A 25599-nucleotide genomic window follows, 5' to 3' on the forward strand; every position below is an offset into this window, starting at 1 on the left:
TAAACATAGCTAGAAGGGGAAAAAAGGTTCAAATAGGCATGAAATTACAAGCACCTTGCTTGACCTAATTACAGTGACTAGCCTCATCTCACCAGATGTCCTGTTTTGATGGTGTTGGTGGGGTGGGGGTTAAATTCTCATTTTCTCTGGGGGTGAGTGTTTACACAATATGCCTCACTTTTCTGAATGACCTCATTGGTCAATATGATTTTTCTATAAATTTGATCAAAAAATATCTTTATATGTCTGTGTTTGAAATCTGCAAACCTCAAACTGTCCTCCAGATAGAAGTGAAACTTAGCTTAGCATTGTCTTCTTCTCAGTGGTTGTTTGTTTGATAGGTTATTAAATGAACACGACACTTTATACTCGTAGTTCAGAGGTCATATGAATAAATTTGATGAATTTGGGAAGAGCATACTGATAAAATTAATAATATTAGTTTTCAACATCAGTATTGATGCAGACTCATTCTCTATTTTAGGCCTGTGGTTTGGCTGTTAAGTAGGAGTTTAATCATCGCAATAGATTTTAACTTTTCCTTGTGTTTTGAGGATTACACATTCGATTTTTTTGAACATTTTCTCCTCTGGAATCAGTGGTAACTGCTTCACGCTTTAAGTGAAAATCAGATTTACTAAATCCTGGCTTAAGCTGTTAAACTGATAGACTTTCTCACTTTCCCCTCTTCAAGATTGAGTAAATCTTTAATCTGCTCAACACCGTCTCAAAGTTACAGGACTAGCTTGTAACATATGGCCTTTTTGCATAGGACAGCCTCTGTCTCCAGACAAGCCCATCATGTGAATGAGTGAAAAACAAGGCTGTTCTACATGTCTGGACCAAGCCCTTTAAACAAGACAAGCAGCAGCTGGCCAGCCATGCCAATCTGCAATCAATGAAATCAAACCAGTGGATTGGGTTTATATGCCCAACTGAACAGCAAAATTACTCGTCCAATGCAAAATGACCTGACAGCATGAGTTTATAGTCAGCTGTGACATGAATTATGTACAAGATCTTTTGTACACAAAAGTGTCACAAAAGTGATGTACTGATATATGTATTTAGAACACATATTTAGCATAGAAAGGTACTTTATGCTTACAGAAACTCTGTATTTTTTATACAGCATTTTTTCTTAATGCATCTAATTCATATAATATAAATGTTATAATTAATATTATATTGTGCATTTCATTTTTATTTATACTGGATAAAGCTTTTTTGTTTTAATTAAATTAATCTAAAAACATTATGTCTTTAATATTAAGAAAAATCTTCCCACTGAACCATTAAATGTAGCAATGATGATGAGTTTATTGCTCAACAGGCTTTTGGGTGAAACGGTGACTCTTCCCTGTTTTAGTTGATTCACATTGGACAGATTGAGATAGACAGCTTGTCAAAGACTTCTGTCTGTCTCAGTCCCATTGAGACTCTTCAATCAATTATTTATTGTCCTAGAAATGTTTTTCATATGGTGTTGTCATTAGTTTACTTCAGTAGTTTCAAGTTCAAAATACTAAACAATTTGTTTATATATAGTCATTTATATATAATATAGGTTTTATTATATTAACTTGTTCATATATTCATATAAACATTCCATTATTCATATTAATGATTATATTAAAATACTTATCATCATAAGCCTTCATAAGACATGAAAATAAACTCACATTTTGAGAGCTCAAATCTAATGGCAAAATCAAATTGATTCCATACAGGCAATTACTTGCAAACAATGCTCTAGTCTAAGAGATGCAAAGACAACATGTTAGCTTAAAGATGCATGCACTTTTAATTAGGTAATGTTCTTGTCATCCACCCCTGGTTGATGCAGTGGCCCTGGACAGATGGTAAGTTATCTATGTTTGTAACGCATGGTTTCAGTGATAGACCAGCCAAAGTTAATTGGAATGTCATTAAAGTTTGAGTTAATGGGGGTTGGGCTGGGGAGCTAGTTTGAGTGCTCTAGTCCTGCTGTTGGATTTGTGTGTTCAATTAATAATAATGGATGTTTGGATGAAGCAATAAGGGTGGGGCTCCACCTGCTGCCACCTGTTAATACTCTATATAAGCATCAGTCATCCTTATGGCAAAGCAGAAGCACTACTATCTGGATCTACTTCACTAAACGGACAACAAGAGGAACACTGCATCTGAGGAAATTATCCACCTCAGAGGCTCCGTTTACAAGACCACCGCTGGCCTTTCAGGACCTTTGGCCCAGGAGTCATGAAGCCCCGCAGCCCGAGCTGTGCAGATTCAGGGTCGGAGTCGGACTCCAGAGACCCAGAGAAGTTTGAGAGTGCCATGCGGCGGAGGATGGCAGCCAACGCTCGAGAGAGGAAGAGGATGCAGGGCCTGAACACCGCATTCGACCGCCTCCGCAAAGTGGTTCCTCAGTGGGGTCAGGACAAGAAACTCTCCAAATATGAGACTCTGCAGATGGCCCTGAGCTACATTATGGCCCTCAACCGAATCCTGACTGATGCTAGCAGACAGGCAGCTCCTCAGAAAGACTGGCTGAATCTACAGTTTGACGACCTACAGCCAGAGACCTATTCTTGCTTTATGTGCTATAACTCCCCTGTGGAAAATGACTGTATGCACTCCTCCTTCTCCTATCACTACGAAAGCCTCTAAGCTCTCACTGACTGATAAGCAATGGTGCGTTCACTTGTATCTTTCTTAACATAGATACAGCAGTCAGTAAATGTGTTTGTATTACTGTGTAATATTTGATGTTTTTGGTTGTGGAAATCAAATGATTAGCTTTATTAGAGTCCGACTCGTTCTAGGAGTAGCGTTGCTTTAATTATTGCAAAAAATGACATGTTTTCTGTGCAATTGTAGAAAATATTTCACCAGACGTTTCATCACATTTGTAAATTCAGCTTTAAGTCACATGTTTGAATTTTGTTATTGCTTTGTATCAAATCTGTGTGTATAGTGTGTTCAATCAAAGCTGCAAAAGCATTCAAAAAATACACTGATCTTATTTTGACAAAATGGCATCCTAAAATTGTTGTTCTTTTTTTTTTATTTGGTACTTAAAAAAAGGGAAAGTATATAGCAGGATAACGACAATAATAATAACTACAATGTTTTGTACAATAGGTGAAGTGTTTTGAGCTGTATTTAATTCTGTGATTAAACATGCATTTGTTTATAATGCAATTAATCAGTACAAAAATAATTTAAGTTATTATTTTAAATAATTGTATAAAAAACAATCTGACTGTAAAATATACAAATTAAATGCCTTTGAAGAGTAAATATAGGAAGAAAAGTCTTACTTTAACTTTACTGTACTTTTACTCTTCTAGTTTTAGAGTAACATTGTTTTTACAAATAGAGAGAGATAATCTTTGAGTAACACTTTAATTTATATCCTACACTGTAATCTACAATAGGAAAGAAAAACATCTGTAATCATATGCACACATTTCCCTAAATTTTGCAGCAGATTTGCTATAAAATCACAATTTATAAAAAAGCCCAAATCTCTCTGGTGTGCACATTAGACAGATAAACACATTTCTGATAAACAGAAGTGAAGGCCTCTGTGTCCCAAGATAAGGCAGCACCAAACAAATGACAGTGAAGGAAGCCTATAAATAATGTTTAATGGACTGAATGACGTCACGGTTGAATTGCTCTGTTTACAAGTCCATTTATAAGAGGAAATAAAATAAGGTTAAATTCATATTTAAATAATCAAATAATTTTATTTTGGTTTGCCTCATATCTTAAGTCAACAAAAAGTCCAGCATTCAGAGTTCACCAGGGGAAAGAAGACAACGTAGGCTATATGTTCAGACAGATTGGTTCTTGACTAGGCAGTCCTCATTTGCGATCCAGTGACTGTGTATAACGTGTCTTTTCAGTGCTAATGAGGCGTGAACGGCTAGTGCTCGACCGAAAGCGTAGGCTATAGGCTACATGAAGCTAGAAACACCCATCTTAATCCGTTTAGCCTCAGCTGTCATTATGAGCGATCATCCTGTCATGATCACTATCAACTAATCTCAAAGAAACTTCCTTGCATTTTGTTACTAATATAGGCCGCTTAAGTTCAAGACACCGTTTATATTATTTTGAACCAAAATCCTTCATCGTGCAACCAAAATTAATCTAAAAAATATTAACATTTGAATGAGAATGGTGCTGAACAGTCTACAGGTCTGATGTCTCATGTTTCCTTGCGATTTATAAACTCCCACAGGGGGGTGCTAGGGGATCTTGGAAAATCTTAAAGTCTCAAAAATATACAAATAAACACTGCTGCAATTTTTATATCTCCCCTACACTGAAAAAAAAAGATTTGTTGGATTTACTCAATCGAATTATGGACATTGGTTCCACACATTCAGTTTGAGTTCAAAGTATCCTATGCATTTATGTGGTTTCATTATAATACGGTTGTGTTAATCCTATGCAATTTCAAAAAGTAATGTGTACATAGTCTTTTCAAGTTATACTAACATGATTCAGTTATGCTAGTTTAACATAATTTTTTTATTTCAGATATCTGCTTCAATCATGTTAATTCTGTGCAATTAAATCAAGTTATCTTAACATAATTTTGATAACTTCACTAAAATTTAATTTTAATACATTTCAATGGTTTGTTGTCGCATGTTTCATTTCACGTAACACAAAACTTTTGTAAATCCTTTATTTAACAATTTGAACAATGTGTAATTTAAATGGCATGTCTAAATAACATTGTGCTTTCAAAAGCATAACATAAATAACTTCTCTGATTATTAAATTTAATAAAAATACATATCAGTTTTAATTAGACTAGTATAAAAACAAACACAGTTCATTTTGTATGCATAACATGTAGATCAACAATATATTTAAACCTTCATAAGTTTTACAAGATTTCTTTTTTTTTTTAAACAATATCATAAACATAAGTAACATTATACTGCATGTAACTGTGTGTTTAAAAACTAATACAACATTGTAACACTAATTTATTTCATTTCTCAGAAACCTTAAAACTGTACCCAAGAACACCAGTACCTGGAACTAGGGCTGCACGATAGTCACATCGCAGGATGTGCGATGTAGGCTGTTGTAGTTGATTCGTTATTCATTAACTGTACGGGCCAGCTGCTCCCCGGCCCTTGACGAATGTGATTCGCGGATTAATTGTACAGCTTAACCATCATAGAGTGAAAGTTTATCTTTTATATGTGTTTTTAAGTCCTGTCAGTTTAACAGGGCAGAGAGAGAGAGAGAGAGAGAGAGAGAGAGAGAGAGAGCACGAGAGAAAGCATGCGAGAGAGAAAGAGAGAAGAGAGAGGGAGAGAGAGAGCGAGAGCGAGCCCCGGCCGCAAGCTCACCAGCTTCAAACAACACGAGCGCTGTCTTGCTCTCTCTCCCTCGCACATATTAATCAATTGACACGATGGTGTCGATGTTTACATCATTTAAAATGAGAATGTAAGTGTGCTCACCCAATTTTTGTTTGTAAGAAAAAAATAGATTAGATTTCATATCGCAATATATATCGCAGAAAAATAAAATATTGCAATGTCATTTTTTCCCAATATCGTGCAGCCCTACCTGGAACTGTTATTTCAAGAAAAACGCTTTAGTTTCAAAGATAATTATATATAGACATTACAAAACAATGTGGAAATACAGTATCTGACCCTTACCTAAACTATAAACAATGTATCTTATTTATGCTAGTTCAACCATGTCTCATAGATTCAGCTCTCTAATCAATCAACTTCTGAACCAGTCCAAAGAAGGGCCAAATTCAGACAAAAAAAAAAGATAAAGAAACGAGAGCAGGCAAAGGGGAACAGTCTAAACAACAAGATCACGGTTTACCCTCTGCGGTGGTCTTGCATGAAGGCTGCTGAAATTTTCCGAGGTTGATTGTTTGTAGTCTCAGTAGTCATTCAAGAATCAGTCCATCTCACTGGTGGAGTTCAGATGTGAAATTTTGGGCCTTGATAGAGAATTCACCTGCATCCAAGTCCATGATGAGTTTTTGCTAAATTTCATATGTAAAACACAACTTTGTGGGGTACTGCAGGTTAAGAGCATAAATTAGACCAAACAACATTGAAGTTGCAAAATCCACACTGTCGAGGTCCTGAAGCACTGCTACACCCTCTAGCACAATGTCTACATCATGGGGTTCATAGTCTGCAGTGTGCTTTATCAGGAAGATGCCCATGGTAGTCTTCTCAATCGCACACTGTAAAAGATCTTCTTCCATGTCCTAAAGACAGAAAAAAGATGAATATGTATTACAATTAATGCTACATGTCTAGTGGATAAAATTATAATTTTTTACATTTATGTTGCAGTGTGCATATTTGATGAAACCATGTTTTTAGATGTATTAATATTTTGCTTGTTGAACATAGTACAGATTCCATCAGTTAAGCTCTAACTACTCACCGCATACTCCTGAATGAGATCTTTAGAGTCCTCATTAAGATAGATACACAGTCCTCTGATGGCAAGTTCACAAGCTGCATCAATGTCATCCTTAAAAATAAGCCAAAGCAGAAAAAGAAAGGTTAGTTTAAGACATTACTCAAATCACAATTATACAAAAGAGCACAATGGGTCTCATTCACTAAAAGTTCCTAAAAATGTATGTGTATGTTGTAGTCTAGAAAAATATAATAAAGATAATAGCTTGATTTTATTATGTGAAATGTAATGCTAATAACATCAATTACAAAAAATAGAGTGTGAATACATGCAAACAAACAAAAAAAATGATAGTGTGCTAACCTGCTATTTTTACTTTTTTATTCCTTACCTTTGCAGCAGAAAAATCTCTTTAACGTTACCATCTGCACATGTCCAATCAAATAGTCAGCCAAGGGGCATTCATCAGTTAATTCACCGACTTCTACAAGGCTAACTGCCTTTGTTGGGGACTGACTTAGCTCGTAATTTGTCTGAACAGGCTTTGGAATTCCAAATGTACAGCAAATGTCACTGTAAAGAGAGAACGAGCAGAAATTAGTCATAAATAACAACAATTAATGATTTTAAGTAACAATTTACTGTACGCTTCCAAATTAAAGACAATGCTATTTATAATATTACCCCCTTTTAAGATGTACCTTTTTGGAAAAAAGACTTTTTAATTTTTTCCAAAATGTATGGTAAATACTAGAAAATTAACCAACATTCACTTTAAAAAACAATTTATAGCATACCATAAAATAACCTTTATTGCAGCAATCATTTATATTAATTATGATATCCATCTCAAAGTGACAACCATGTTAGTTAGCCAACAAAAATTGTATTAATTTAGATGTGAAATCCTAATATTGTAATCTTAAAACCTGCCTGAGAGATTTTTGTGAGTTATGGGCGAGGGCCGGGCTATCGAGTATTCGTTTACTTGATAAAATAGGTCCCTGCACTAAAAACATACTGTATGTTTAACCAGTGGTGGACGAAGTACACAAATCAAGTACTTGAGTAAAAGTACAGATACGTATAGTAAAATATTACTCCAGTAAAAGTACTCCTTTTTCAATTTTACTCAAGTGAAAGTACAAAAGTACTCAATTTTTATGTATTTAAGTAAAAAGTACTGAAAGATAGATGGATTAATAGAGAAAGATATATAGATTACTTTAATTTTATATTAGCACATTTTTTTTTTTTTTAGAATCCTACTGCTCAAAATACCTGAGATTTATTCCAAAATAACTACTATATGGAGTCAAGATATATTTTTGTTGTTGATATGGACTACGTTGACGAGAGTGATGTTAACTGTGAAGCTTACACTGTGATGTACCTGAGAGAAAACAGAGATGACCATCTGATCTTCACCAGTAACAACAAAGCATTTTAAAGTTTGTTGTTTTACAGAACATCACAGTTATATATGACATGATAATAAGGCCTGAAGTTAGGAAGAACATTTTAAGGAAAATATAATTATATTTTCATAATGATTTTTTCCTTCTCAAATCTTGAGTGTGGTGTAAAAACAACCCTGGCCAAACGGGGTGCTTCTCTTTTCCTCTTTGATAATTACTGTAACGTTAGTTACCATGTTCTGAACATCACATCCTTTGTTTTCTCCCCAGATGTAATCTATATATATATATATATATATATATATATATATATATATATATATATATATATGTGTGTGGTTGAATAAAAATATTTGGACATTATTTATAAAAATTACCTCAAGTTAGCACCAGCAAGCTTGTTAGCTAGACAGTTAGCATCAGCTAACAATATTTACTTATTTTCGGTACGGTTATGAATAAACATTCATGTCAGTCTACTCGTCTAGTTAATCCAAACAATATAACGTTACTGCTGATAAACAATATAAAAACAGACGTCACATAGGACATGGTAGCATTTTAATAAAACTGTTAATATTACGGCAGCGTGGAATTTGAATAAATGAGTTATTTTATTAATTTGCGTTAATGTTTATTTTTATTTTTTTTACCTAAAGCACAGAGACGCTGATTGATGTGTCTGCATCGTCTGCACTGGAGCATTTCAGTGGGCTTATAGATCACTCTTTACAGCGGATTTAGTTCCCAAACAACTGACAATTTTGACCTAAATATGATTTTCAGTTACAACAATTTATCCTAAATTTCGACATTAACAACTTACTTTTAGCAACATCAAGATGCACGCGCGCTCACAAGATCTCCCGGTTCTTCTGTAGACTCACACTAAACGGTTCATTTGAATCAGTGAGTGATCGACTCCTGAACAGCTGCAATCGGATCATTCTAATTCGTAAACGAATCGTTTGGTGCGATTCGCGATCCGATTTAAAAGTTTATTTTTAAAGTTACTCAAAATAAAACTACTCCAGTAAAGTACAGATACTTGAAAAATGTACTTAAGTAAATGTAAAGCTACTCCGTTACTGTCCACCACTTTCGGTAAATCAAAGACATGCACTGACAGAGCATCGAGCGAGCGCTTTTGCCCATTGCAGTGATATGACAACGGCTACGAACCCCTCCCCCACACAAATCCTAAAGTCCATGTTATTATTATTCACCTGATGAGAACTTGATTTCCATCTGTAAATTGTTTAATCGGATTGTAGAAGTTTGATAAACTAATGTTACCAGTAATATTCATGGTTTATTAACCTGAACGTTACCCACCCAAAAAAAAAAAATCTGCGAAGACACTCGACGAAATATACCATCGACATGATTTAAAAGCGTGTGGGGTTATCTTAAAACATTATTGTTGCATTTAATCTGACAATGAATGCATTTGTATAATATATCATACGATAGATACTGAAATTCTTACCTTTTAACGAGCTTTGAAAACAAGACAGTCAGTCCCCTCATGTGTCCTTCCTTTCCAAACCAACGGTCCTGGTGTGGTCTGGATTTCAAAGCGCATGCGCAGACGCTCTCGCGCGCGTTGCTCCCGCGCAAACGACGTATTTCACAAACCTGAATTAAATTAATTATAGCCTACACAATGGAATTAAGTTGAATAGAAAATACAAAGTAATTGTGTGACATGGGCCTATTTTAATTAAATAAATCAAACAGCAGAAAAAAGTCATTTTACATGAACACCATTTGTTTGACATCTGAAACAATTTGAACATTTTCTTGCAAAGTGATTATATCATGTTTTGATGATTATGTTGAATTTCATTTAGAATTAAAACAATACAATTATGTTTCCATCTTAAACATAAATGTATTAAGTAGATTGTAAGTGTATCGTTTTAGTAAATTCAGTAAAACTGCTTTTCCTTTTTTTCAGTGTACGTACGTTTTTAAATAACAGTTTTTTGCCTTTATATGCAGATACTTTAAATTAATATTTTTAGTGATTCACAAATAAATGATAGGCTATTTTAATTCAAAATGAAACATTGATCTTAATCTATATAGGCCTATATATTTCTTATATTCCAATGCTGAGTAAACTATTTGTAGGCTACACATACAGAAATAACGGACACTGTTATAGGGTTGTCATTGTCAACTCTCGCATTTGGCGCGAGACGCACGCTTCTAGGCTCTGTCTCGCGCTCTCACGCTGTCATGTACATCTCACGCCAAATTGACAACCCTGTTAACTTGCGATATGAAACAGTCTCACCTTTCAAATTTTGTATGTTTTAATACGAAATGTAAACAATAAATACAGTTTTGGCGCACTCAGTGTGGCGCAAATCGTAAAATGTAGTGTTTCAGTTAAGGCCAGAGCCATTGAAACAGTTGTTAAAACATTGAAACATTGAACAGAGTTGAGACAAACTTTGATCTTCGCGGTCAAGTGGTTCATGGAGGTCTACAAACAAACCAGCAGTGACAATAGTTTTGAATGGATTTAAGTAGAATAGACTACAGCTTAATTATACAGGTATTTGCAGTATTTTTTGGTAAACATTACAGCATGCGTTGATTATGTCAGTGACATTTACGGTATCATTTTATACTGGAGAGTGACGAGCAACATTTATATGGTATGTATGTATTTAACGCTCAGGTATTGCTTACTTATAATGTGACCATACAGCTTAAGTCTGTCAGTTAAATAAATGTTCTGTATTTTAGTTCAATAATATTTATTTAATATATTAGGAGATATATTAAGGAGATTTTTAGGTATTAAATATAATTTGTGCAATATTTATGGTCCAATTAATGACTAAAAATAAACAATTAGTTTAGAAAGGGTTTTAGATTCCAATAGAAAGAGGCAAATTTGAGTCATTTTGTGGTCAGAAAAAAAAAAAATTCATTTGTAATGTCATGGTTAACCCATAGGTACCTGTATGGCTCTCTACTAAAGTATATCTAGAATATTCCTGGTCATACCCACATACTAATTAAAGTTTTTCATTCAAAGAAATATCTAGTCATGATTAGACACTAGACTTTTAAACGTGAAATAATTTAATTACCATTTCTGTGGATCTTTATTATGAAGGAATTGATCTCTGTTTTCAGCACATCTATAACAATGTGACGCAAATTCACATTATGTCTGTATTGTCAATAATGCTGTTCTAGAATCTCTAGCTTGTGTCTCAGTTTCCTAAATGGCAGGATTGTGTTTTTTAATGGATCCGTGAACAAAAGACGAGCCCCTCCTTTCGCTTTGCTCTGTTTTAGAAGATTCAACAGGAAAGGTATAAATACAGGCGGAGACTCTCCTCAGCCAAAAGCTGCACTTGAGCAATTCCTGTTGAAACCCACCTCTCCATTTACCACAATGCAACACCTCAATAACCGCGCAGAGAATCAGCAAGGCAGCCCAGTGGCGTGTGAGATGGAAAACTTTGGGAAAGGAGGCTGGGTGAATCAGGCTTACAGTGGCTCTCCTGCACCCATCAGATGCCCCATCAACACTGTCTACAACCCTCAGCCCATGTTCCACAGCTCTTTGGAGAACATGAACCAGCTGAATCTGCCTAACCCCTATCTGGCTGGGGATAAAGTGCGAACAAACCCCTCAAACGAGAAGAAGTCTGGATGCTGCTCTTTTCTCTTGAGAGCCGTCAAAGGTGAGGGAAGAAGAAGCATGCATTTTCATAATTCCATTATATGTTTTACTTCAGCTTTAAACATTTATTTTTTATGATTTATTTTATTATAGTACATAATACTTAATCTATATTATTTTTTAAGTTAATAACAAATAAATAAATATAAATATATTTTAAAAAGTGTTTGTTTGGTTTGGTAGGACTGTGGGGAACAGCTCTAAGAAAGGACACAAAGGCGAATCCTGAGCTCAATGTCAAAGCAAATCTCAAAGAACTGCTCATCTACATTGTTTTCCTAGTGGATTTGTGCCTGTGTAAGTATCATGTCGATTGTTTGATAAATTTATAGACATGTGTTCCCTGTTGCACAAACACTTTATGGATTATGGATAATGGATGAATATAGAACTGTTAATATTAAGATCAAATATAAAACATGTATAAATGTAAAATTGTTATAGTGTTATTAGCTTGCTCTTTTGTCTTTTTGATTGCAATGTATGTGATCCCATTTCTTTCCATTATATTGCGCTCCATTATGATCCAGAGATGTGTATCAGCCTAAGTGCTTGTTATAAAATGTCCCCTGCTCTCCTGTGTTAAAACACTGCATTGTTCAATGGAAAATTGGGCCTGAAAGGAACACAAGCGGGACCCTGCTGATAAGAGCTCAGGTCAGGCAATTGTGGCTTTGTCTGTGCTGGAGTCACATTGTTGAAGAGGCTTGTTTGTGTACTCAAACAAACAACCCTCTGCAGCTTTCATGACGCGAGCACTGCTAATGGATCAGACTTGAATGAATTGATGTCCTTTATCTGTGCGATGGTGAATGGTGTAGCACGTCTGTGCAAAGATCAATAAGTGATGTGATTGTTGACTGACTGTAATCCTGTTCTCATGCAGTGACCTATGGTATGACCAGCAGCGCCACCTACTATTACACGAAAGCTATGACTGATCTCTTTGTAAACTTACCGGGTGACAGTGGACTCAGCTTTGCCTCCATCAGCTCCATGAATGATGTCTGGACAGTGAGTTTTAACAGCTTGTCCTATTCAGATGTGAATGAAAATCAGAATTTTAAAGTATATTTATCTATATAAGTATTAAATCATTTGAATAATACATTTTTCCTGTTTTTATTTTATTTTTATTTTTTTTTATCTGGTCCTATTTAAAGTGCAATTTATTCCAACACAAATTCCAAATTTTTGATTTTGCTAATACTGTTAATTATATTATTATGTAATTAATAAATATTTATGTAATTCACTTATAATTCGTATTTAATGTTTTAAATATACTTGTTTTAAGTAACAAATACATTTAATAATATATATATATATATATATATATATATATATATATATATATATATATATATATATATATACATATATATATATATATATATATATATATATATATATATATATATATATATTTGTCTTTGCTGGACATATTGGATCATTTTTATGATTATTACCAAAAACAGGTTTATATATATATATATATATATATATATATATATATATATATATATATATATATATATATTTGTCTTTGCTGGACATATTGGATCATTTTTATGATTATTACCAAAAACAGGTTTACTAAAAGGTTGACTTAAAAAAAAACCTTTTATTTCAGCTAGTTGCATTTCTGATTTTAATTTAGTTTGATTATGTACATACAAACTCAAAAAACTACTAAATATGGTTTCCAAAAATTACTACAAATGGTTTCAAAATATTGATAAAAAACAATGATAATATTGCTTTTATAAATATTTTGTAACCATTTAAATTTTGTTGTGCGTTTTTTGCCATTTTTATTAGTAGCTTAAAAAAATATGGCAAAATAACTTATGTTTTGGGTGTTGCTGATATACTTTATATAGGCTAATAATATATTATATAAAAATATATTAACTATTTTATGTAAATCATGTATAATTTATGTGAGTATTTGAATGTTTTGTTATTTGTATAATATTTGTGTAGTTTTAATCATGTTTATTTAGTACTAATGCTTTTCTATTCATGGGACAGATCCAGTGCAGCATCACAGTCCTTCTGACTATCATTTTTAATCATCTTTTCAGTACATGGACAGCCCGTTACTTGACAGCCTGTACTGGACAAAGTGGTACAACGACGAGCCTCTTCCAAATGAAAATCAATCCTTCATTTACTACGAGAACCTGTTGTTAGGAGTCCCTCGCATTCGACAGATCAAAGTCAAAAACAACTCCTGCACCGTGCATCCAGACTTCAAGCGGGAGATTTCAGACTGTTTTGATGTGTACAGCGAAAAGAAAGAAGATGACAGCAGGTTTGGACTGATCAACGGAACAGCGTGAGTGGCATTTATGATTAGCAACAGTCATATTTCTCTCTTCAGGGGTTAAAATGTGTTTATTTATTAAATGTAATCTAATTATTCTTCAGCTGGCAGTACCATACAGAAAAGGAGCTCAAAGGGTCGAGTCACTGGGGTTTACTGACCACATACACCGGAGCAGGATATTATCAAGACCTGGCGAAGACCAAAGAAGAGAGCGCCGCTATCCTGATGGACCTCAGAAACAACCTGTGGCTCAGCCGTGGAACTCGGGTTCTTTTCATTGATTTCACTACGTACAATGCCAACATCAATCTCTTCTGCGTTTTAAGGTACTTGTCCTCAATCAACATGTTTTGCTCTTGTTCTGCATGTCCAAATTTATATATTTTATCTGGTTCACAAGGTTGGTCAGTAATTATATTTCTACATCTGTTATTTAACGTAAACTGTCCCTTCCGATGTACAATGCAGACCAAAAATACTTTATTCCTGATTACCTGATTAATTTAATTAGTTATTACATTTATTATAACTGAAATAAACCAATATATATTAAAATAACATAAAATAGTAATCTGATGTAATGCATTATTTTATTGCCTTACATTTGTTTAAATTAAAAACAGATTAACGATTGTTTTCTTCTTCGTTCAGATTAGTGGTTGAATTTCCAGCTACCGGTGGAGTGATTCCATCCTACCAGATCCGTACGGTAAAGCTGATTCGTTACGTCACCACGTGGGACTTCTTCATCATCGGCTGCGAGATCTTTTTCTGCGTCTTCATACTCTATTACATTGTGGAGGAGATTCTGGAATTCCGAATCAATAGACTGTCCCATTTCAAGAACATCTGGAACATACTAGATCTAGTGGTCATACTGGTAAGAGGAGATCAGATCATATCAGTATCAAATATTCGGGCCATAATAATCAACAAATCATCATATGTATACGTGTGTTTTTTTAACAGCTTGCTGTGGTAGCAATAATCTTCAGTGTGTTTCGGACCATCAAAGTGGACGAGTTACTTGGAGACCTTCTAGAACACCCGGACATCTACGCTGATTTCGAGTTTCTGGCATTCTGGCAAACTCAATACAATAACATGAATGCAGTCAATTTGTTTTTTGCTTGGATTAAGGTACTTATACATACAGTATGTAAGGTGAAGTTTCAAATATAGAATGAAAGCGACCCATTTTGATATGTTGATGGCTTCAATATTCACAGATCTTCAAGTACATAAGTTTCAATAAGACGATGACCCAGCTTACATCCACTCTGGCTCGCTGTGCATTAGACATCTTCGGATTCGCCATTATGTTCTTCATTGTGTTCTTTGCATATGCTCAGCTGGGTTACCTGCTCTTTGGAATGGAAGTTCCAACATTCAGCACATTTAACAAGTGCATGTAAGCATGAAACATATATATATATATATATAATGATTTGTTTTATTGGGACATTCAGAATCTTTTATTTCTCCTCTCTGCAGTTTCACACAATTTCGAATCATCCTTGGAGATTTCGATTATAATGCCATTGACCAGGCAAACAGAGTTCTTGGACCAATATACTTTTTCTCCTATGTGTTCTTTGTCTTCTTTGTGTTACTGGTAAGTTCTTTATGCGCATGTGATGAAGTAATTGTTTGTGTCTGTTTATCAATTAACCTGATAAGTTGAATTGAATTGAACAGAACATGTTTCTGGCCATCATCAATGACACATACTCTGAGGTGAAGTCAGAACTCGCTTCTCAGAAAGATGAGTTCCAGATTACAGATCTCATCAAACAGGTGAGTCATCCCAGTGCATGCATCCACAAACCTGCTGAACTTGTGTTTGGAAAGCTGTGTAACAGCTGCAAAAACCAACACTGTTGTGATCTGGCTGTTTAAATGCATGTAGAAAATGATGCTTTAATTTCAGAGTTACGAGAAAACCATCATGAAACTGAATCTTAAAAAGGAAAAGATCGCCGATGTTCAGAAAGCCCTGGATTCAGGTTCAAGTGAGCTGCAGTTTAAAGATTTCAGGGATGCTTTGAAAGAGTAAGTCCCAGGTGAAACACTAACACATTCACTTATGGTAGCAACAAAGGTGCGGAAGAGCTCATGTATTCTGGTTGTTTGTCCCACATTTCAGAATGGGTCATGCTGACCATGAGATCTCAGCCGCTTTCTCCAGATTTGACCAAGATGGGAACCAGACTTTGGACAAGCAGGAGCAGGAGAGAATGAAACAAGATCTGGAGGAAAAAAGGGTGTGTTTGGTTTTTATTTCACTTGGGCTGATTTGGCAAGTTCATGTTCCTTCAATGTGATATTAATCTAATATGGAGTCATTATTTATGATAATAATTTTTTTTATTAGGATGCACTCAGTGAAGAGCTTCGTAATCTTGAAAACAGTGTTGAATCAGCGGAGGACCACAGTGAGAAGACAGTTCCTCCGGTCGTCTTTCAGAGGTTTGTGTTCAGAATCATTGGGTTTCTCAGCGATTTCTTTTTATATAACATTTTTTTTTAATGAATGTGTATTTTATCTCAGTTTTTAGTTTCAGTTATCAGTAAAAAACTCTGTTCATGTTTATTTTGCACGACTTTAGATGTACAAACATTACAGGCTATAAGTGCATTTTTGCCTTTTCATTCTAGACTGGTTCACAAAGTTGATCAGCTTGAAAATGCCGTGATCACTATATTGTCCAAACTGGATGTTATCATGGAGAAAGTGAGACTTCAAACATTCAACACAGACATGGATAGGCAGACTACTAGAGATGTGAGTTTTTAGATCTATAGAAGTTATGACATCATACTTTAAAGGATTCAAGATATAGAAAATTTTAACTGACAAATAACTAAATGTTTTAGGGTGTTAAATACATGAATCATGCTTATATTGTAGAAAATATTTAAAGTCATGCTGCTGTATTGTGACAGGAATCAAGACCGGCTTCAGGGGGGAATATTCAGGTAAACCTGGATAGAGCCTTGGCTCAGGGACCAGCATCCTGGTCATTAGCTGGTCCGATGGGGAATATGAGGAATCGTTTGTACCCAGATGTCGGGTGGCCAGTCGTCACTGAGAACAGTAGTTCTGCACGTCACTGATTCATCAAAACCTGAGTTTCAAACCGACTAATAATTGGCTTCATTTAAGCCTGGTCTGTGGATAAACAGACTCAGAATGTGACCGTAGAAAGGAAGGTATTACTGTGTAGAATAGATGTAGTACTCTATGTTACCAGCGGCACAGAAATGTATCTGTTCTCCATACTGACTTGTTTAATGTGCAGTTACTGTGGCATTTATATGAGTTAAATAAGAGGTAATATGATTGACATTAGGACTATCTTCCACTTTAAAGCTTGATTAATGTTAAGCACAGTGTAATTGTGTTGTGGTTAGTAAAATACATTCCCTCGAGTTGCTGGAAGTTTCAACTATATCAGGCTAATGATAACTTTTTCGGATCTTCTTCCTATTGAAGAATTAATTTTCATGACTATTACTTCTTATGAAACAAATTCTCCTGTAATCTCATGGCTAACAGATTATTTTCAATCATATAGTATGGAATCTTCGCTGAGTGCTAAATTTAGTGAGAATGGAGTCACTGTGTTACATTTGCCATGTTATGAAAAGTAATCAGTGCAATGTGTATTAGTCTTTAGAAAATTAATATAAACTTTTAAAGATGATTTCCTTAATCTCTTATATAAACCACACTATTTTATAGTGTGAAGCATATCAGTGTATACACAGACTAGTATAGTTTATACATTAATCTTGGAACAATATTGCTTGTATATTTTAAAATATATTTATATTTACCTTTCTTCTTTCCTAACTGACATTTATTATATATTATCAATAAATAATTGAAATGGCAAAACAAATGGTTTAATTCAGTTTAGAAAAAATAAAAAGAAGAAAACAGTGTTTCTTGTCCAATGGTTCATTTATTGAGACTCATTTAGACTAAAAAGAAAACTCAAAACGCTAAATTGTATTCAAACTTCTCTGCCTTTTACATTCAATGCTTTGAGCAACCTCAATATTATGGTTTGAAACATGCAATTCCTTAACATCCCCAGAAAGAAAAGAAATCCAACCCTTTTTTCTGGCTACTCAAAAATGGCACGCATATTTGTTGAAACAGCAAAGGGACAAATTTACAGTAGGCTCTAAGATAAATCATACAGCTCTCAACAAGGGTCTCAAAGTGTTCAACTGAAAAATGTGACTGAGCAAAAATTAAGGCTTGCTTGTAAATGTCAGTCACACATGTAATGTTTGTCTTACATACGCTGCGTTAGCTTTCCGTCAGGTAGAGTGCATGCTTTGAAACCCTCATTCCAGGCCAAGATATCAAAAGATATTTACAGGTATGGCCATTACGACTCTTTCTCCATAGTGAATGGGAGAGAATTTGCTGTTTGTAAAGTGGAGTAAAAAGATACATTATACACACAGTATCAAAGAGCTCTAGAATTGGAGGAGAACGGGGAGCTAATGTGGATTAAATATACACCACTGCACATAGAAATTCATTTACACTTCAACATTTACAAGACACAGGTCCAATGAACCCCCAAAAAGTGCCTTTACTTACATTTGTTTGCCAAGTCAGAATGCAGAATGAGAGGTTTTTGTACAAAATTTAAAGTCCATACTGTAATGAACAAGCAAATGCATGATCAGCTATTTAAGAAGAAAAACAAACAAACAAAAAGGAAATACTTAGTTCAAAAAAACATTTACACCATGGACTTTCTGCAATGTACCTGTGAAGTTCCTGAAGCTGGGATTTAAGGGAAAATCAGCAGTTTTCCTCAAGATATGCAGTAAAAAAGGGTGGGGACAAGACATACAATACATCTTCTGCAATTCCACTAAAACAGGAACAAATCTTGTGAAATAATTCAGATTTCCATTGAAGGCGCTCATCTCAATTGCCTCTTTAATCTAAATTTGAATCTTTACAATAAAGCAATTCCTGCTTCAGATCCAAAGCTTGTAGGGAAACAGATGATGTGCACCTATTAGTCTTTAGCAACCCTCCCTATGAGAGCAGGATCTAAAGAAGTGAGAACCGTGTGTTATGAAGAACCAAGGTCAGATCACTGTGTCTGGTATCCAGCCATGCCAAAGTTAGCCTGGTTCATCACTGGGCCAGGCTGAGCCTGAGAGGGTTGCGTCCCAAAACCTCCCACCCAGGCCGGGGACTGTGATTGTCTGGAACAACAAAAAGTGGGTGTAAACATACCCATAAGTTCTGCATAGGTACAACATGATACATTACACACAAAGAAATACATGAAAACTCACTCTACACCAAATCCTTGCTGATTCCATGTTTGCCCGTACATTCCATAGGACGGCACTTGCCAGCCGTTTGTCATATACTGACCGTATTGTTGAGGATTACCGTACATTTGATTCCATTGACCCCACTGACCGTACTCCACCTGTGAACGCAGCACCAAGAACTTGAGCTTAACTTGTGTCTATGTGAAAAAAACACACACTGGCCTGATTTAAACAATGTCTGCATGGAAAGGATTTAATAACACATAAAAATTTGATTATGGTAATTATAAAGCAAATTCACAAGAATTACCGGCTGGACATTTTTGGCCATGTCAGGTGACTCTTTGCCCCAGTAGCACTTCACAACATGACCTTCGATGGTGGTACCATTCACTGAGACGATGGCATGAGCAGCACTTTCATGAGAGGAGAACCTGAGAGAAAATGATGCTGGTGTATGAAGAAATGTGAAGAACACAGCAATCCTATTGTTTACAAAAAAATCAGAAGGACTGTCTTTGTCACTATGTGGCTAATTAAATCTTGATGCTCCCTTTAAAAAGAACAAATAAAATTTTATACAATCTATGATTGTACAGAACAATGACGTGACACGAACAAATAGCAACCAGCGCAGAGTGAAAGGCGCACACTCTATATAATGCAACAAACATGTAAACACAGCAGTGTGGAAACATGTAAAACGGTCAGAGAAAGACGCAAAAATCATTACAAGCACCGACAGTGAGGGACTATTTAGAAGGATACTGCAGCACATCTTTGACGAAAAGAGGAAGGGGTGATTGTTGTTACTGGTTACTGTATGATGATTGAAATTATGAAATGGCCTTAAACAATTAGTAAATAAACTGCAGAACGTTATGTTTTCATGCTTGAATTGCATGTATTCTGACAACGCTGCACAAACTCGTGGAGGATCTGTTTGTTAATCAGTTTTCAAATTCCAAAGCACCAGGAGATCTGCGCTGAACCAGTGTTACTCATCAGTTGCTCAGTCACATTTTTAGGATTTTTTATAAGGCATGTGACAATGCAATATGTACAACAAATTCATAATGAGACTTAATCTATATTAATAACTATAAAGACTATAGTTTAGCTGTTGTCAACAAAAAAAGCTTCCTGAGTTGAGAAAAAGCAAGAACTCCATGAACATTCAAAAACGTTAGTATTGTAATTTTACTGTTGTTCTGTAAAATAAATAAAAATTCCAATAATAATGATAATAAAAATTACAACGGCTCTATATATTATTATTAACATTTATGCATTTGGCAGACGCTTTTATCCAAAGTGACTTACAGTGCATTCAGGCTATACATTTGTATTTGATCAGTATGTGTGTTCCCTTGGAATTGAACCTACAACCTTTTGCGCTGCTGACGCAATGCTCTACCACTGAGCCACATTATATAATTGTATTATTATTATGTATAAATGGTATAATAAGTCATCAGCCACTCTGCTCTCAAGATCTCAGTCTTTACTAGAAACCATTAATATCTTCCACAATATTTTACATGACACACAGACTGTGGACAGACTGTCTACATATAAGAAAACTAAAAACAGGAATAGCTGAATGATACCTGATAAAAGAATAACCCTTCTCTGGAAAAACTCTGATCTCCATGATCTGCCCAAAAGGAGAAAACGTCTGTCGCATAAGGTGTTCTGTTTGAAGAGAACAGTATGAGTCACATGACAAGTCACTAAGAGTGAGCATGCACACTCATACTAAGAATGGGAAAGTAAAAGGGAAAGTGCAGATGTACCTGTGAGACCTGACTGAATGCCACCGCAGTACACGGTGCAGTTCTGAGGACTCGACTGGTTCACCACCTCATCAAATCTCAGCTGCTTGGCGCTGTCTGAAATTTTTCCCAATTCAGTCATGTTCATTCAGCTCAACTCTAAAGGGTGGTAAACAAATAAAATAAAATCTGGCTTACTGTCTTGCACACTCTTGGGGGCAGGAGGTTTCCGAGTCGCCCAGTTAGTCCGGATTTGCCGTCCACCAAGCCACTGACCCCCCATGTGTACTATGGCATTCTCAGCATCCTAGAAAAGAGAAAAAGAAAGATTTAACAAACAAACAAATGTAAACAAAGCAAAACAAAAATATAATCTTTCTGCGACACTTCTAGTCTTTCATTAGTTCCTATGTATAATTAGGAATTAACATGACATAATGACATTAACATAAATGTCCTAGTTTGCTTTTAATTACTAATACTAAACTGAGTAAAATCTTACACAGAAAACAACTCTAACAGTCTGACTCAGTAGGCTGACTATCTGTAAAACTACAGCTATAATATGAAATGTAGTAAACAGAAATAGAATAACCTTCACTCTGTGTTCCTGTACTGGAGCCTTACCAGTTTGTTATAGAAGGACACAAATCCATACCCCTTTGATTTCCCTGTTGTCATATCCTTCACCACTCGTGCATCCCTGCAAGAAAAACGTAACGACAGGAAAGTCAGTCCGCTGACGGCTTGCTAGAGGATCTCAAAAAAGAAAGGAACCACACACACTGTATTGTACTGAGAGACACTGTTATAATATCCTAAGTTACTCTAAAAAAATCTTTACACTGACAACTTCTGCATAATATTCTCTTGATTACTGGTACTTAAAAAATTAAATTAAAATAAAAACAAAGACAAAGTCATGCAACCTACACTACTGCATGTATATTTAAAAGCTCCTGCAAAGATTTCAACTTTTCATGTGACACAACATAATGATCCAATCTTCATCTTTATCACTAGTTCTTAATCTTTCACATCATCAATGTCATTACCATGCATTCCTGACTTCAACAGCTGTTTCTAATTCAATTCTACTCAAGAGTACATAGAAATATCAAAAGAGAAAAAGGAATTAAACGGCATACATGGCCTGTTAACAGATTTCTTTATTTTTCCTGGTCAATTCTTTACCACCAATATGGAGTTTGGGAAGCTGCAAATTTCGAGAAATTCACATTTTCAGAATTTTAGGAGAATCAAACTATCAACACAACTAGGAAAACCATCATAAAACAAAATGTAAAAGCAAATATTCTTGAATTATCTGAGGTTTGTTAAAAGTCTACACTACGTCAGCGTTAATAGGAAAATACTGCAGTATAAAAATATGAAAAGCAAAGAGTAAATAGAAAAAAAAACTACATCTGAGTTCCCAGAGTGCACAGTTCCTTGCTGTTAGCCTTCAAGCTCCTGTCCAATCCTATGAGCATTTCTGTAAAATAACCAGAGCTCTATTAACTGACACTCAGAGCTAAAGGAGACTGAAAATGTTGCAGAGTAGCAGTGTATCATGTCTTTTGTGTTGAGAACTAAAAATTTTACTTTTTAGGTAAATCAAAACTACTTACCAATTTCGGAAAAGCAGTGACGAATAGTGATGAATTTTTTTTTAAAGAGCGATCCAGAGACACAATATTGACTATACTGCCTTGTGCTTGCTGATAATACCCATTATGGGACTATTAAATTCATCAATGCAATTAAATTTAAAACAAAATTATGGTCTCTTAAACACTGGCATCCTATTCTCAAATGCACTGACAAACCTGTAGACATCTAAGAGTTTTATATGAAGGTATCATTAATGACAGAAATGTGACAAAATGAGCTAATCCCAGCACTAATATGGCAAATGTAAAGTAAATGTGTATCTTTGAATCAATTTCTTAGCAAAATGTGTAAATGTGTGTTAAGAACTACCAACAAAAAACATATTTTTAAATAAATCAAAACCTTTGAAACCAATTTTTAAATGGTTTTAGGAAAACAGAGGTTAAAAAATTATATATCGAGATCATCTGGCTCAAAGTAACCACATGCCACCCCTTGACATTATTCCAACAAAATACATCCCACTAAAGGGTGTGACTTCAGGGAACTTACGAGATTTTCCCAAAGGGTGCAAATGCAGCTCTGATGTCATCGGTTGTGATCTCAGGGCTCAAATCTCCCACAAAAACATGAAAGTGATCTAAAGAAGAACGACATTTAACAAGTTACTACATTTAAGAAAATCTAACCTGAAAAAACAACCACTATATAAATAATACAGAAGAACTTACTGGTTGTGTCTTTCTTCTGACTGCTAGGAGTGGTCGCCCAATTTACCTTGACTTCCTGTTAATAAAATACACTACTTGAAGGCATTATCTTTGGAAATATGATATTCTGGGTGCAGTAGTGATTCACAATAAACATCAAACCACATCCATCTTGTTATACTTGTCTGATGAAACAACTCCACAAGATATACCTTTCCCAAAATCTTCCTTCCGTTCATGGCGGCCAAAGCAGCTGCTGCGTCTCGGTGTTCAAAGAACTCCACAAAGCAATACGGATCATTGCTAGTATGCTGCAAAACAGAAAATCCAATAGAGTTCACCTTCCTGCTGCTATCGGATTGCTGAGAAGAAAAGCCAGGAAAATATATTATTGCAAAGTCATGGGTATTGTGTGGAAGACTTAAATATTTTCTAGCGTCATTTGGTGTGATTTTAAGAAAATGTGATTCATCTGTTCTAGGATCATTTTAAAAACAAATGTATTCCAAATATAAATGGTCATGTAGAGTTTGACAGGCATTTCCACACAAACCCATTTACACTGAACAACTAACGAACATTTCAGGTAATATTTGAAAATGAGTAATTTGTGATGGATCTTTACCTCTGTTATCATTTTACAACTTTTACATGGCCCAATCTGAGTAAACAACTGAAGGATCAAGTTCTCTGTTACATCTCTTGAAAGATTGCCCACATAGCTGAAAACACAGATACAACATATTAAAAGAGATATAAACAGTAATTACAGTTTGCCCACATGATTCAAGAACATAATATCACATATGATTGTTTTGAATTTTAATCAGATCATCTACTTTTCAAAAAAAAATAATAATAATAATAATTATACATGAGCCAGGCATTGATTAGACAGACCCTTTTTGCCCAAATGACCTCAGGTCAGGAACACATAGCAACAATACCACAGTAAACTACTGAAACTATGTTAAACAAAAAGTTATTTCACGAGATATAATTATACTACATTGTAGTATCAAACACAAAAATTCATACTTCTAGAAAAGACAGCAGGCCTGAGATTAGATAACAGGCCTTTACTAAAACAGCAGACAATGACATACTCGTTCAAACACATTTACACTGAATATGATGGTTTATTTGTGTACATATTAAACCCATATAACTTACCACAACCTATGATATACAATTCAAATGTAGCTACGCTCATTATATTTGCATTGCTTCAGTTGTTTTGTTGAATAGCCGGTTTGACTAATTAGCCTCTAGCTTAGCTTAAGCATGCTAACGTTATGGCTACAAATGTTTTCCACAATCGCTGGGAAAATATGAAAGCTTTTCGATGTTTCTGCTGTAAATAAGGTGAAATAATGACTGGCCGAGAATTTAGCTATTATAAGCAATGATTACTAACAACATACGATGTCAAAAACAGTGGTAGGACGTCGTTTTTGGAGCTAAGTTAGCTGTTAGAAGTGTGTCAGTAGTGCTGTGGATTGAGCGGTTATTCACTGAGCACTTGACAGGGTTTGTGTTTTCAGCTACTTACAGGGTTTTGGGGTGGCTCTCGTCTTCCATTCTTGAATGCCGGAAGGAGTACTAACAAAACTTGTTTGCAGTATCTCAGATGTGGTTTATTTTCAGGAAGAACAATACTGTACTGGTGTTATACTTTCGATCTTGAGTAGAAAATGGCGGAACCCGGCTAGTCAGGAAGACAGTCAATGCGCATGCGCAGAAGAACTTGGGATTTGGAGGGCTATGGATCTGACGGGGAAGGGGAGTTTAACAAAATCACCATGTTTGTGTAAATGTAGGTGTGAATATACAGTGTTATCACAGGTATCTTACTTGATTATATGACCTTGCAAATTATGTATTGGTATGCTTCTATTCTGCCTATTTTATTTGTTTTCAGTGAACACTTAGAGATCCAATTAATGTCTGTCTTTGGCAAAAAGTAACTATTTTGGCAGGAACCACGCACTGAACCAATGTAATATTTTAGTAATTATTAGTGTACTTATTACACTGTAGAAAAAATATTCAGAAATGAACATGTATCTTTCTCCGTGTGTATTGTGATAGAAAATTAAAATTGTTGTAACTTTAAAGGATATGTGTGTGTGTGTGTGTGCGCGCTAAATTGTTTTATTTTTACAAAATGTTAAATATCATATATAGAATTATCCAGGAATTAGACTTCCCACGATTAGCATTGTCTTTCAGTCCAAAATTGATTGTATTAAGAGGGCCAGATGATGCCAACCCTGAAACAACATTCAGAACTACCAAA

The 25599-nt window shown here is 35.0% G+C and overlaps 3 protein-coding genes and 1 long non-coding RNA gene across 8 annotated transcripts; 2 read left to right on the forward strand and 2 right to left on the reverse strand.

Annotated features, from left to right (window-relative positions):
- The first annotated feature begins 1748 nt into the window (after nucleotides 1-1748).
- LOC113057525 (protein atonal homolog 7) lies at nucleotides 1749-3015 on the forward strand. The gene has a single exon (XM_026224949.1). The coding sequence runs from the start codon at nucleotides 2242-2244 to the stop codon at nucleotides 2650-2652; it is 411 nt and encodes a 136-aa protein (XP_026080734.1). The 5' UTR covers nucleotides 1749-2241; the 3' UTR covers nucleotides 2653-3015.
- Nucleotides 3016-5257: 2242 nt separating this feature from the next.
- Nucleotides 5258-9747, reverse strand: LOC113056947 (uncharacterized). 2 transcript variants are annotated; one of them, XR_003277767.1, is made up of 4 exons: nucleotides 9328-9747; nucleotides 6812-6993; nucleotides 6442-6531; nucleotides 5258-6259 (listed from the first exon to the last, which is right to left on the reverse strand). It is a non-coding gene; the product is annotated as an uncharacterized LOC113056947 (long non-coding RNA). The 2 variants fall into 2 exon arrangements; XR_003277768.1 differs by lacking the exon at nucleotides 9328-9747 and adding an exon at nucleotides 8665-8723.
- A 1455-nt stretch (nucleotides 9748-11202) lies between these two features.
- On the forward strand, nucleotides 11203-17081 carry LOC113056946 (polycystic kidney disease 2-like 1 protein). The gene is made up of 15 exons (XM_026223904.1): nucleotides 11203-11551; nucleotides 11734-11847; nucleotides 12437-12564; nucleotides 13638-13891; nucleotides 13984-14208; nucleotides 14534-14762; nucleotides 14852-15022; nucleotides 15112-15293; nucleotides 15377-15497; nucleotides 15581-15679; nucleotides 15813-15934; nucleotides 16029-16146; nucleotides 16257-16351; nucleotides 16541-16667; nucleotides 16829-17081. The coding sequence occupies exons 1-15, from the start codon at nucleotides 11260-11262 to the stop codon at nucleotides 16997-16999; spliced, it is 2448 nt and encodes an 815-aa protein (XP_026079689.1). The 5' UTR covers nucleotides 11203-11259; the 3' UTR covers nucleotides 17000-17081.
- Nucleotides 17082-17830: 749 nt separating this feature from the next.
- On the reverse strand, nucleotides 17831-25036 carry tial1 (TIA1 cytotoxic granule-associated RNA binding protein-like 1). 4 transcript variants are annotated; one of them, XM_026223906.1, is made up of 12 exons: nucleotides 24853-25036; nucleotides 23926-24022; nucleotides 23513-23611; nucleotides 23322-23376; nucleotides 23143-23230; nucleotides 21604-21679; nucleotides 21175-21283; nucleotides 20998-21093; nucleotides 20812-20896; nucleotides 19512-19635; nucleotides 19220-19359; nucleotides 17831-19126 (listed from the first exon to the last, which is right to left on the reverse strand). In XM_026223906.1, the coding sequence occupies exons 1-12, from the start codon at nucleotides 24879-24881 to the stop codon at nucleotides 19012-19014; spliced, it is 1113 nt and encodes a 370-aa protein (XP_026079691.1). In that variant the 5' UTR covers nucleotides 24882-25036; the 3' UTR covers nucleotides 17831-19011. The 4 variants fall into 4 exon arrangements, with proteins under 4 accessions (XP_026079691.1, XP_026079690.1, XP_026079692.1 ...); XM_026223905.1 differs by having other exon boundaries at nucleotides 23513-23662; nucleotides 24853-25035; XM_026223907.1 differs by lacking the exons at nucleotides 23926-24022; nucleotides 24853-25036 and adding an exon at nucleotides 22402-22471.
- Nucleotides 25037-25599: the final 563 nt, after the last annotated feature.

Source organism: Carassius auratus, chromosome 38, assembly GCF_003368295.1.
Source record: "Carassius auratus strain Wakin chromosome 38, ASM336829v1, whole genome shotgun sequence".
NCBI classification, from domain to species: domain Eukaryota; kingdom Metazoa; phylum Chordata; class Actinopteri; order Cypriniformes; family Cyprinidae; genus Carassius; species Carassius auratus.

What these genes read in the sequence shown, in the direction of transcription:
- LOC113057525 (XM_026224949.1), top strand. Translation starts at nt 2,242, where the DNA reads ATGAAGCCCCGCAGCCCGAGCTGTGCAGATTCAGGGTCGGAGTCGGAC.
- LOC113056946 (XM_026223904.1), top strand. Translation starts at nt 11,260, where the DNA reads ATGCAACACCTCAATAACCGCGCAGAGAATCAGCAAGGCAGCCCAGTG. An exon ending in CCATGAATGATGTCTGGACA is followed by an intron (nt 12,565 to 13,637) that starts GTGAGTTTTAAC and finishes TCATCTTTTCAG; the next exon opens with TACATGGACAGCCCGTTACT. An exon ending in TTGTCTTCTTTGTGTTACTG is followed by an intron (nt 15,498 to 15,580) that starts GTAAGTTCTTTA and finishes TGAATTGAACAG; the next exon opens with AACATGTTTCTGGCCATCAT.
- tial1 (XM_026223905.1), bottom strand. Translation starts at nt 24,881, where the DNA reads ATGGAAGACGAGAGCCACCCCAAAACCCT. An exon ending in GCACCCTTTGGGAAAATCTC is followed by an intron (nt 21,680 to 23,142) that starts GTAAGTTCCCTG and finishes TTTTTCTTGCAG; the next exon opens with GGATGCACGAGTGGTGAAGG. An exon ending in CATTCAGTCAGGTCTCACAG is followed by an intron (nt 20,897 to 20,997) that starts GTACATCTGCAC and finishes CTCTTCAAACAG; the next exon opens with AACACCTTATGCGACAGACG.